This window comes from Belonocnema kinseyi, chromosome 3 (genome assembly GCF_010883055.1).
Source record: "Belonocnema kinseyi isolate 2016_QV_RU_SX_M_011 chromosome 3, B_treatae_v1, whole genome shotgun sequence".
Taxonomy (NCBI): Eukaryota; Metazoa; Arthropoda; class Insecta; order Hymenoptera; family Cynipidae; genus Belonocnema; species Belonocnema kinseyi.
This window is the reverse complement of record NC_046659.1, coordinates 64,123,094-64,135,662: the sequence shown is the minus strand read 5'-3', so window position 1 is coordinate 64,135,662 and position 12,569 is coordinate 64,123,094. Positions and strand designations below refer to the sequence as shown.

Below are 12,569 nucleotides of genomic sequence, written 5' to 3'. Positions count from 1 at the left end.
CCCTATTTTTTGGTTTTTTTTTTTCGTTATTTAATATCAACTTTACTCATTTGCAAATTCGAAACTGTTCCATTTAACGTGACGATTATTGGCAAGGATTCTAATTTCAACTATTTTCAAAACAGAAGACAAATAAATTTGAAATTGTTAATTTAATTAAGAAAATGAATATCTTTATATAGCGTTGTCCATTTTCAAAGCGATTCATACATTGTTCAATTTAAAACTTGATTATTTTTAAATTGTTTAATACTAACCTTTTTTTCAAGGTTCTAATTAATATTTTGTGATCATTTTGCAATGAAATATCTTTTAAAAGCAATGTAATATCGTTTAAGACTAATTATTCACAGCTACATTTCTCAGAAATTAAATTATTATTGCAGTATTTTTAAATGAAACAAGTTTACAGCATATTTCCCACTAGTTACCTGAATTTTAAAATTTGAAAAATGTTGAGTTTTTTCAATATTGTAATACTTTATTGTTTTATTTACTTATTTTTTCGTTACTTAATATTATCTTGAATCATTTGCAAAATCAAGACCATTACATTTAATCTCACGATAATTGAAAAGGGATCTAATTTTAACTATTTTCAAAACAGAAAACATTTGAATTCGAACTTGTTATTATTAGTAAGAAGATGAATGTCATTATTTAGCGTTGTCCATTCTTAAAGCCATTCACATATTGCTCAATCTGAAACTTGATTATTTTTAACTTTTTCAATTCTAAACTTTTTTTTTCATTTTGCACGCTTCTAATTTGATATTTTGTGATTATTTTTCAATTAAATATCGTTTAAAAAAATCATTTACAGCTATATTTCTTAGAAGGCACTGTCTACCAATCTTTTTTAACGGGAAACTGAGAGGAAATGTGAAAAAAAAATCCAGTTGGAAGGGCTCGGAGAACCCTTTTTCGAGAATCTGTAAATAAGATCATTTCAGAATAAGGATTCGAAAATAGAACAAATAAAAAACTTTAAAAATTGATGTTTTAAAGTCAAATCTTCTTAAACTGTAGAATTTAAAATTTCTATTACATTTAAAAAAAATTAAAATTGATGCCACAAATTTTTTTCTACAATAAAAATTTAATTTTTCGTAATTTTTACCTCTCAAAATGTAGTTTTTTTAAATTATAAACCTTTAAAATTAAATAATTCGAAAAAAACTTTTTTAAAAAAGTAATTTTTAATTTTTAATAGAAAAGTTTTGAAAAACGCTATCGCAACTGAAGGGGAAAATTCTTTGCATTGGTATTGACAGATCGTAAAAATGGTAATTTATTTATTTTTTGTATCTTTTAGATATAATAATATAATCAATTAAGTCCATTTAACCATTTTTAAACTTTTATTATTTAAAAATTTGTTATTATGTATTTTAAAACTGATTATTTTTTCAATATTAAGTAATAGAAATTCAAGGACACGTGAATTTCTTGCTACTTTTTAACTTAATTTGAAAATTAAATTTTAAATTATTTGTAAACAAAACAATTTTTATGGAATTTAAATTGTGAGTATAAAAAATTACAATTGCATTGAATATTTTATTTGACAATATTAAAGTAACGAAAACTATACATTCATTACTTTATTTCATAATTCTCAATTTAGCGTGAAGTTTCGAATATAATTAAAGGCTTCGAGTCTAAGTGTTCCCAGAAGCAAAAAATAAGGTAAAGGATTTTAAAATCTATCCAGAAATACATACAATTTCAAATTTTTCGATTTTTAAATGTTTAACCATTCAAAATTCGGAAGAAATTTGTCAAGCCTTGAGTACAACTCTGCGATATATATTTCTATAATTGAGGTGGTTTATTTTAGAAAATCGGTCAAGGACTATACAAATATTTTCAACATTTTTTCAAAATAGTTGCATAACTAAAAAAAAACAAAGTAAAATAGTAGCACGAGCTCCAGCCCTGATATAGGTTGCAAGGTAAGAATATATATAAACTAAAAAAAAAGAGCTTATTAATAGATATTGCACGCTTCATAAAATATTTGGGAATTCTTACCAATATTGTGAACAAGCGTACTGCCCGTCGGGGCCATAAATGGCTTTCCATCTAATCTTCCAGTATAGGTTCGTATACCACGTGTTTGTCGCAGTAAATCTAGAGAATAAAGATTTGATGTTATTAACAAGATTTATATAACAAACACCTAAATGTTTTGTTTTTCGAGTTTCTTCCAGTGAATGTTGCGTATTGGAAACTATCTAAGATTAAAAATGAAAATGCTAGCTCTCCGGGTTTGAAAACAAAAAATTCAAAATAATTACCTGCTTTTGTGCGCAACAGCGACTGTTTTCCTGCGCCCAACAAAGAAACAGCACCTGGTATGCAAGGAGGAATTTCCTTTTCCAAGGCTGGACCGATTCGAGCGCATATTTGCAAAAGATGTTGCGGTCCAATGTGAGAATACTTTTTTTCCTGTTAAAAATAGTTGGTTTAATCACAATCCTTCCATGCGTATATTTCAACTTTTACATGATTTCACTCGATTGTCTTTTACATGTTACATATTTACACTTGACATGTTTCTTTCGCTCAGAATAAATTTATCTCCCAAAGAAAATTTGTATAATCGTCTAATGAAATAATTTTTAATCATTTTCAATGTCATATCTTTAAAAAATGAGATTTAAACTTAATGTTAAAATCACATAAAATTTAGACAAATATTAAAAATAATCATTAGAAACTTGAGAATAAATGAATACAAGAAACAAATTTCATTGTAATTTACAAACAAATATCAAATCAACGAATTTCCCATAAAACGTGCTCTCCGCCAAGATTTAAAAAGGTCCGCGAAAGTAGTACCTCCATCAAACCAATGAGAGAACTCGCAACTGGATATGGCCAATCAGACAATATGAACTGCTCGGCGCATACTATAGTGTTATAAATACGCCGTGTAAACATATATATTCATTGATCAGCTTGCCCAAGATGGCAGACTTGAAAACGTCATTGGAGGAAATACTGAAGAGTGGGGGTACTTGTGCAACAGCTCTGCTGACTTTGATAAAGAGGGGATGAAAGAATCGGTGAGGGATACAGTGACGGGGGGAACAGGAATATGGGGGTTGGAGCCTGCTGAAGGTACTTTATTTACCGGCCCGAGCCTCCCACCAGGTATCGACCGCTGAGGATGAAATGATAAAGTCTATAAAAAATCAGCACCTCCCTTACCCCAAAATTAACCTCGCAACCTACTTACGTGGAATTTTGGGATCTCAAGAATGGGGAATAAAAATAAGGGTACTCACCAATTCCTCAAAACTTTGATTATGCAAATTTCCCTCCCAATCGAGTCTCTGGGGCAATATCTGTAAAAAAAGAGAACAAAATTGAAATATAAAATCGATTTTTTTTAATGCGAAAAAATATTTCATCCCCCCACGCAAGGTTGCTAACCTTGCGATTCTAATGTTTTGACAAGCAGAAACCACGTGCAAACCATGTGGAGCCACTGGCTATGTGTACTGACCCCCGGCAAAACGTCAACTGCAAGTTTTTGTCTTACCTTGATTCGCTCCAATTCTTGCTTCAACACCTGGAATAGAAAAGATTTGAGGTTAGTAATCGTCGAGATTTCGGACTGGGTTCAACAACTCTGTCGATATTTACCTGTGCAGTCTCGCGACAGGGTCCCGCCGTCAAAAACTTTGCAATCAGGAAGTACAGCTCTGAAAGAAAGAACGCTTACAGTTTGCGAACAAGTCACACGCTCGCAACGTTTCACAGACAATCATCAAGTCTTATCTTTTTCACTAGTTACCTGGCGCTATCACAGCCTCGTTCCTGGATGCCCGGGCCTCCATTCTGGTTGGCGCAGCCACAATTATTCACTCAAGTACGTAAAGAAACATTTATTTTTTCGGGTCATAGCGAGCAGTAACATTTCGCATTTCGTTTTCTCTTGCGAGGATTCGACCGCGTCACACCACCAAGCGCGACTTGAGCTGCAGAAAGTAGTCCCTCTCTTTGACGAGAGGGAAAAAGGAGTGGGGGGAACGAACGGAAATGATTTTCCTGGTACCTAATTAATTATAAGTAGCCCAGGTGGCCCACAGGAGTTTTTTGTGTTTATCCATCATGTCATATGTTGCATCTAATTTTTAACTTTTCAAGTAAATTTGTAACTTTAAACTGTTTTTAAATATTTGAGGTTAAATCGAGTATGTGCATGTTTACGCAATACTAGTATATCGGGAAAAGTGAGAGAGTAATGGAATATTTTATTGCAGTACAAGTAATTACCTTAATCTAAATTTAGGCAACATCTACATTTAAAACTGCAAAAACTAATCATTATCATTTTAATTTGACTCTCGTTTTGAAACAACCGGACGTGAATCCTGGCGAAAATGGTGGAAACTATAACGCATGCGTAATGCAGGATTTTCAGATTAAAATTCCATTCCCATGGAAATTGACACGTATGGATACAATCGGTACGTCAGTACGTGTCTTAACGCGTTATATTCTCCTTTATTTAATGTTTAATAGTTGTTTCAAGTCTTCTGAAAATGTGACAGTTAAATAATATGATTAATATATTTATATTAATATTGATTATATTAATTAACACTGCTTTTTATTTAAATGTTGAAAGTGAATTCAGAGTTTAAAATTCTAACCTCTAATTACAGATTCTTTTGTGTTGACTTGTCATTAAATACGGCCTTCCGTAAAAAAATCGTGTAATTTTACCTTTCGTTTATAGTAATAAGTAATAAAAGCTCGATGTTAATAGCCTTGGCATAAAATGACTCATGAATTGTTGTGAACGCAGTGATATACGCAAATTTGGTAAATTTACATGCATCGTAGAAGTGCTTTTTGGGGCCGGCTAAATTTGCATCTGTAAAAATTCGACTTGGTTTTTTTGTGAACGACCCCTCCGGCCACCTCCCAATTTGCTTGTTTTTCAGAAAAAGAAATTCTATTTTCTTTAATCGATCAACATTAACATGTGCCCCCGGGCTTTTGAAGTAAACACGGGATTTTAAATGGGATAAGCTCGATTTTCGAAAAAGTGGAAAAAATATGTACTTGTTATAACTTTTTGTGAATTAAAGTTTAGTCACCTCTTAAGGAATTTCAAGGAACAATTTTCACCCAATAACTTATAATTTTACCCTATCAGTGCCCCTGTATTGTGTCCAGAAAATGTTGTAAAAAATGCAAAATAGTACTTTTATGTAAAATTCACAATATTTTTTTTATTTTCTTCAACATGAACTATTTTTATTCGGTAAGTAATAAGTTTCAATGTTTTGAGTAACTATTTTTAATTGCTTAAAATCCTTTAAATCCTTAAAAATGATACTGTTAATGAATTTCAATAATAATACTTCTAACTTGACATGTTTAGTAATTATTTAATCAATTTTCATTTTTTTATACAGTTTTCCCTCTATTAATCGTAGAAAGTTATTATATTTTAAATTACTGACACAGTTAATGGAAGTTGAGAGTAATCTATTTTCTAACGATATGTGGGAATTGTTTACACATGTTTTATTTGTTTAAACAATTTCCCCTCTGTAAATATTGGAAAGTTACTACTTTCTGGAATTAGTTACACGTTTAATGAATGCTGAAAGTGATATTTTGAGCGGAATAAAGCTTACAATTATTTAAACAATTTTCATTTGTTTAAACAATTGTTTCCTTTACAAATATTGAAAAGTTACTATTTTATGGAATTAATGATGCAGCTAATGAATGTTAAGAGTGACATTTATTATGGAAGACAGTTTTGCAATTATTGAAACAATTATAATCATTCACTTGTGCCTTTTCACAGGAAAGATAAGGAAAATTCTTTTTTTTTTACAATCTCTTACACTATATCGCGTATTTTCAGTATTTTCTTACTTCGGAACTTATACAATATTTGTTTAAGCCTTAATCGTTTCTTTAAACTAGAATTCTCTGCATCTATCTAATGAAAGAAGCAAGAGGTATTAATTGTTTAAATAATTGCAAGCTGTCTTTTACAAACAATATCACTTATTTCTCGCAAAATTAATTTCAGAAAATAATCACTGTTCATGATTTACAGGATAAAAAATTGTTTAAACAATTGCCAAATATCATACACTAAATATATTAATTTAACATTCATCAATTGTTAACCAAAAAAAAATTACATTTTTACGATTGACAGGCAAAAAAACACTTGTCACGTATTGCATAAGAATAAATAATTTACAACAAATACCGCCTTTAGCACGAATTTTACATAACTCTGATATTTTGCATTTTTCGCTATTTTCCGGACACAATACAAGGGAGTTGAGGGCGTCCAAATTAAAAGTTTCTAAGTGGAAATTATTTCTTGAACATTCGTTAAGAGGTTACTAATCTTTAATTTTAAAAAAGTTATGAACAAAGTTTTCTTTTTTCCAGTTTTTCAAAAACTGAGGTTTCTCCACTTGAACCCCCATGTTAATAAAAAAAATTCAAAAAACTTTTTAATTTAATACAGTGTTGAAATTATTAACTAAATGTTATAAATTATGTGAGTTTAAAATTCCTTCTTCATATATGAAATCGAAAGGTATAATTTTGTTAATGATTGCTATATTTTTAACTTTGAAACTAAATTTTAAAGTTTCATAAATAGATATATTATGATAGAAATATTATACAAATATTATGAATTTTAAACAGTGTTTTCATGTTTTACTTATTTCCTTAATTAATCTTTAGTCGGAATGTTAATTATTTTTTAATTGGCTTGATTTCATGGATAGGCATTTAAACAATCGTTATCTCAATTTTTTCAAAAGATGGATTATTTTAGGAATTTTACAACAATTCGGGAAATTCACTACGACAATTTTAATGATTTTACCATGTTTTATCAAATTACATGAAAGCACACATGTCTTTTCCTCACTCGGGATTTTCATTACAGATACTGTGTTCTCGTGTACCTACTTAATTTTTATTTCAATATTTAATTTAATTAATTCAATATGTATGAATACTTTATAATAATTGTATTTCAAATAAGCCAATACTAATTTATCTTTATATTATAGCCTCTTTGCTACAAACTCGATGTAGATATTGATTCGAAATTATATTTTCATAAAATATAATTTTTATATATAAAAAGTCAATTTCCAACTTTGACTCAACGTGAAAGAAAAAATGTCTTGGATACGAGATAGCACTTTAAATTGGATTCAGCGTTTAGCTGTCAAAATCGTAAAAAGTGGTCAAATTCCTAGACATGTTGCATTTATAATGGACGGAAATAGGCGTTATGCGAATAAGAAAAATGTAGAAAAAGTTGAAGGACATACGCAAGGGTACCTAAAAATAATATGTCAAGGAACATTAAATTGTTTTAACCGCGCCAGGTTTAACTCAAGCAACTTTTTAATTTTTGTAGATTTTACAAATTAACAGAAACATTGCAGTGGTGTTTAGAACTTGGAGTTCCCGAAGTTACTGTTTACGCATTCAGTATAGAGAATTTCAAAAGAAGTAAAGAGGAAGTTGATGGCCTCATGGATCTAGCTAGAAAAAAATTCCAAGGCCTTTTAGATGAAAGGTGTGTTATATTTGAAATCACGCTCTACTCGTAAAGAAAATTTATATCTATAAGCACCATTGAAAAATTCCAAATAATTTTTTATTTCAGAGATAAATTAATGGAAAACGGAGTTTGTATACGAGTAGTTGGAAATTTATCTCTCATACCAGAGGATGTTCAAAAGTTAATTGCAGAAGCCATGATTATTACGAAAGACAATAGCAAAGCAGTTCTCAATTTGGCATTTTCTTACACCTGTGAGTATGGCTTATGCCTCACATATTGCTCCCTATGTCTCCTATTGTACCTTATATCCATTCAAGGTCCCTAAAGTACACTATTTTCCAGATTTGGTCCCTATAGGTATCCTATATGAGTCAGGAATTTAAAAAAAAAATTATAAGGGTTGCCACACAATCACTATTAGTCACTTTCTTAAATGAAAAGATCATATTAGTCACTTTTCATTCAAGAAATTAACTTATGGGTTAATCATTATTCATTTCAGGTCCCTACCTATTTTTGAATTGTCTTGAATTCTTTCAAATATTTCAGTGTATTTTTAAAGATTCCGAAAAATTTTTAATAGATTTCACAAAGGCTGTATATTATACAAGGTATTACGGCAGCTCTAAAAAAATAGAGTCAATTCTAATAATTAGAAGGGGGGGTAGAATTTTGGATTTTCAGAATAAAATATGTCGATGAAAACTTTTTTATACCGCCGTAACCATTTTCTGATAAAAGAATTACGCTCTCAGTGACAACATATATTTTTCCCGACATTATCCCAATGGTACTTCACAGTGAAAAAAATTAAAAACTTGTTTTGTTGGCCCCTGAAAGACGTGATTTTCTATTGAAACGAGGGGTCTTCTTAATTTTAACTCATGACTTTCTTAAATGAGCATAGCATTTACTTTGAATCTTGTATTTTTGTAATTTTTTGGAAATAGAATTTAGGAGAGTTCCAAAGAATTTTAAAATAAATTAATAAGAATTCAGGGTTAGTTCTGTCTCTTTAAACCTTTAAAGACCGAACAAAATACCTCACGCCTCATGAACAAATTCTTTAAAATGCACTAAAATATTATAAAATCCCGTGAAATAGTATGATGATATTTTCTGAAATCTTGTAAAATGCATTGAAAATACAAATATTATTTTTTAAATATTATTTATTTAATATTTTAAATACAAATATTATTTATTTGGTTCATTTTTGTGTGATAAGTTTCTCCGATTATAAGACTAATTTACCCCAACCATCAAAATTGATTTAGCCATTTTCGAGAAAATTCAAATTTTTTACTTAAAACAAAAAAAATTATAACTTGGGCAAACATTTTTTTGTTTGAAGTTGGCACTTGGGGTAAATTAGTCTTATAATGGGAGAAACTGACCACCCAAATATGAAACAAATATCTTCCAAGGCAGACCATCCATGCTTACCCAGCTACGACCTTTGAAGAGATTTTTTAAAATTTTAGTGTATTTTTAAAACTTCTAATGTATTTTTAGAATTTTTTGATTTAAAATACTTTAGGAATTTGAATTTTCTTGAAAATGGCTAAATCAATTTTGATGGTTGGAGTAAATTAGTCTTATAATGGGAGAAACTTATCACCCAAATATGAACCAAATAAATAATATTTGCATTTTCAATACATTTTGCAAGATTTCAGAAAATATCATCATACGATTTCACGGGACGTATTTTGAAGCGGTTTAAAGATTTGAAGAGATATAATTAACCCTGAATTCTTATTAATTTATTTTTAAATTCTTTAGAATTCTCTTAAATTTGATTAATTGACTTTTTTTGCTCACTTGCATTCTCCTAAATTTACTCTATTCTACTTAATTGAATGCATTTTTTTCAGAAGTTTTCAAAAGTTTAAATTTAATTGATCCGGAGGATCAATTGATAAAATGATGAAAGGATTTTAAATATTTTAAAGTATTTTTTTTCAAAATTCCTTGGCGTTTTCAAGGTCCTTAAAAAAATTTCAGGTTATTTTTTTTAAATTGCGAAGAAATTTTTTATTGATTTCGGTAATATAATGGGATTTAAAAGGATTTAAAATATTTGAGGGAATTGTAAAAGATTCCCAGGCGTTTTCAAGGGCTTTCAAATGATATACAAGGATTCGAAATATGTTAGGAAATTTGAAAAGATTCCCAGACTTTTTAAAGTTTATTTTAGTAGTTTGAAGGCATTTTAAAGACTAAAACATTTTTAGATATTTTTAAATATTTGAATACATTTTCGAGAGATTTGAACAGTTTTAAGGGATTTCTAAGCATTTTAATAATTTTAAGGGATTTTAATATTTTAATTGATATCGAAGAATTTTTCGCAAGACGTGAAGGATTTCGGGGGGTTCAACAATTTGAAGAGATTTTCAAATATTTTTTGGAATTTATTTGGAATTCGCCCTTGTTTCTTATTAATTTATACTAAATTCTTTTGAAATCTTCAAAATTAACCCAATTATACTCAATTAAATTAATTCTTTTTATATTTTTGAATTGTTTTTAATTGTCTTCATTGCTTTTTAAATTCAGCTTGATTTTTTATTTGTTTCATCCAGCTTTTTTCATTTCTTTTAAATTTCTTTAAATTGACTCGAAATGTATTGACATCAATCAAATTTGCTTCGATTCCTTAAATTATTCCAATTCATTTGAATTCTTTTGAATTAAACTTGAATTGTTTTAATAATTTGGAGTTTGGAATTCACCCTAAATTGTTTGGAATTCTCTTGATTTTTTGTAATTTACTTCGTTCTATTTTACTTAATTCAATTGGATTTAAAAAAAAATAACAGTTTTTATTTACTTCATCCTGAATTCTACTAACCTCACCTTGAATTCTCAGACATTTCACCAAATTCTTTGAATTCCCTTGAATTTTTCTCAGCTTATTTTAAAGTTACTGAATTCAATTAAGGTTTTTCACATTTTACAATTATTTTCAATTCATTTGATTTTTTAAATTCATCTTGAATTTTTTTGAATTTCATAGAATTCTTCCCTTTTATCTTAAATTCCTCTAAATTCATTCCAATTTTAGGGAAATCAATGAAATGTTTTTGATTTTTTTAAATTGTTTCCAAATGCATTTAAATTCTTTTCAATGTAAGTTGAATTGTTCTGAAATCTTATGAATTTATCCTGAATTTGCTACAATTTGATCCCGAAAAAGTACTCAAATCCTTAAGTTAGTTGTTGTCTCAAATTATAAATTTAGACGATTTTTCAAATCAAAGAGGGTTTGGAGATTCATTGTTTCAGATCTGAAACAATGAATTTTCCAAAAGAATAATTTTAATTTGGAAGAGGAAATTTTCAAGAAATATAATTTCTACTTGGTATAGTAAATTTTCCAAAAGAAATACATTTTTGACTTGGAACGCGGAATTTTTAAAAAGAATTAAAATTCCGATTTAGGACATGGAAATTTCAAAAAATGTATAAAAACCAGATCGGGAAATTAAAAAATGTACTGGGAATTAAAAATAGTCCGTTTGATAGACTCGGCTTTTTCCTTTACTCTTATAACACTCTAATTTACTTTTTTTCTCCGTTAACAATTAAAATTTTCAGCAAGAGACGAGATTACCCAAGCAGTCAAGGATGTCGTTGACGGAGTTAAAAGTACCGAATTATTGGTGGAAGATATAAACGAAGATCTCATAAATGATTGTTTGTACACTCACAAATCTCCGGAACCCGATTTATTGATTCGCACATCTGGAGAAATACGTTTGAGTGATTTTCTCCTGTGGCAAGTATGTACAATTATTAAGAAAATTATTATCCAATCAATTATACACGACTCGGATTAATTTTCAAATACACTTTGCATAATAAAAATAAACTTTGAAGTTAAAATGATTTTTTACACATAATCAACAGTCATATTCAGCTTGAAGGATTCCAGACCTAGGTTTAAAACTTTCTTTCTGAACTGCCAAACTTGCCAACTTGGATTATTTTCGTATGAGAGAATTCGATAATTTCCATTTATTTTTAACTTCAGATCCATTCATTTTGAGCACTGTAAACTTGAAATTACTCAACAATTAATTTTTTTAATTTGAGTGATTAGAAATTTACTGTTTACCTTCAAACATTATCAAAAAATTTATAATTATAAAGCTTTAATGAGAAATGTCTAATGTTCTCAATTAAAATGGTATAATTTTTTCTATTTTTGAAGTTCAATTTTAAAAGTTTCATTATGATTAAAGATGAAACTAAGTATTTTGAAATTCTGAGAAGATGGAAAAAAGTCCTTTATTCGTATTTTTTTAATTTGAAAAAGTCACACGATCCGAGCCCCAAATTCAGTGCCAAGAAATATTACTCAAACATCTTAATTTCAGATTACAAGTACTTGCATTTATTTTGCGGAAGTACTTTGGCCAGAATTCACTGTATGGGACTTACTTGCCGCAGTTTTATATTATCAAAGGTGTACATATGATTTGAGATTGGTAGCTAAGAAGGTTGAAAGCAAACATTTAATTTGCAACAACAGAATTACTTCCTACATTTGTAATGTATATAAACAGAGACAAATGTTCATAGAAAATATATCGCAGACTGCAGTTCAGTGATTAGAATTGAATGTAACTTTTGTTTTATGATTTTTAAATTGGCAAAAGTAGTATCCGTCGCAATAGCAAAATACGAATGAAATTTTTGCCAGAAAAACGGATTACTTCTTGGGAATATATTTAAAAAGAAACTCGACATTAGTTTTTTATTTTGGCCACGAGTACGAGTGTTTGAGATTGAAGTAGTAAATATTAATTTCTACAGTCATGTAAATATGTAGAATATTTGCATTTCTACTTGCGATTTACTGGAACATGTACATATTTTTATTATATTGTATTGAGCACAATATTTTCGATGAATTTAAATAAATTTGTTTAAATTTGAACAACTTTACACGATAAAATTATTGAACCACACA

At 28.9% G+C, this 12,569-nt stretch overlaps 2 protein-coding genes across 5 annotated transcripts in view; one reads left to right on the top strand and one right to left on the bottom strand.

The window, feature by feature from the left end:
* Positions 1 to 3,989, bottom strand: part of LOC117168695 (PH-interacting protein) — an 18,165-nt gene extending 14,176 nt beyond the window's left edge. The window contains exons 1-6 of the mRNA XM_033354377.1: positions 3,806 to 3,989; positions 3,655 to 3,713; positions 3,551 to 3,580; positions 3,294 to 3,353; positions 2,301 to 2,451; positions 2,035 to 2,133 (exon numbers count right to left, since the gene is read on the bottom strand). Coding sequence (XP_033210268.1) covers positions 2,035 to 2,133; positions 2,301 to 2,451; positions 3,294 to 3,353; positions 3,551 to 3,580; positions 3,655 to 3,713; positions 3,806 to 3,848 — 442 coding nt within the window. The 5' untranslated portion in view covers positions 3,849 to 3,989. The remainder of the gene's footprint in view (positions 1 to 2,034; positions 2,134 to 2,300; positions 2,452 to 3,293; positions 3,354 to 3,550; positions 3,581 to 3,654; positions 3,714 to 3,805) is intronic.
* Positions 3,990 to 4,105: 116 nt separating this feature from the next.
* LOC117168696 (dehydrodolichyl diphosphate synthase complex subunit DHDDS) lies at positions 4,106 to 12,540 on the top strand. 4 transcript variants are annotated; one of them, XM_033354379.1, is made up of 6 exons: positions 4,106 to 4,481; positions 7,083 to 7,355; positions 7,439 to 7,600; positions 7,691 to 7,839; positions 11,192 to 11,376; positions 11,974 to 12,540. In XM_033354379.1, exons 2-6 carry the CDS (start codon positions 7,195 to 7,197, stop codon positions 12,205 to 12,207), a joined length of 891 nt encoding a protein of 296 aa, XP_033210270.1. In that variant the 5' UTR covers positions 4,106 to 4,481; positions 7,083 to 7,194; the 3' UTR covers positions 12,208 to 12,540. The 4 variants fall into 4 exon arrangements, with proteins under 4 accessions (XP_033210270.1, XP_033210271.1, XP_033210272.1 ...); XM_033354380.1 differs by lacking the exon at positions 4,106 to 4,481 and adding an exon at positions 4,495 to 4,564; XM_033354381.1 differs by lacking the exon at positions 4,106 to 4,481 and adding an exon at positions 4,539 to 4,558.
* The last annotated feature ends 29 nt before the right edge of the window (positions 12,541 to 12,569 follow it).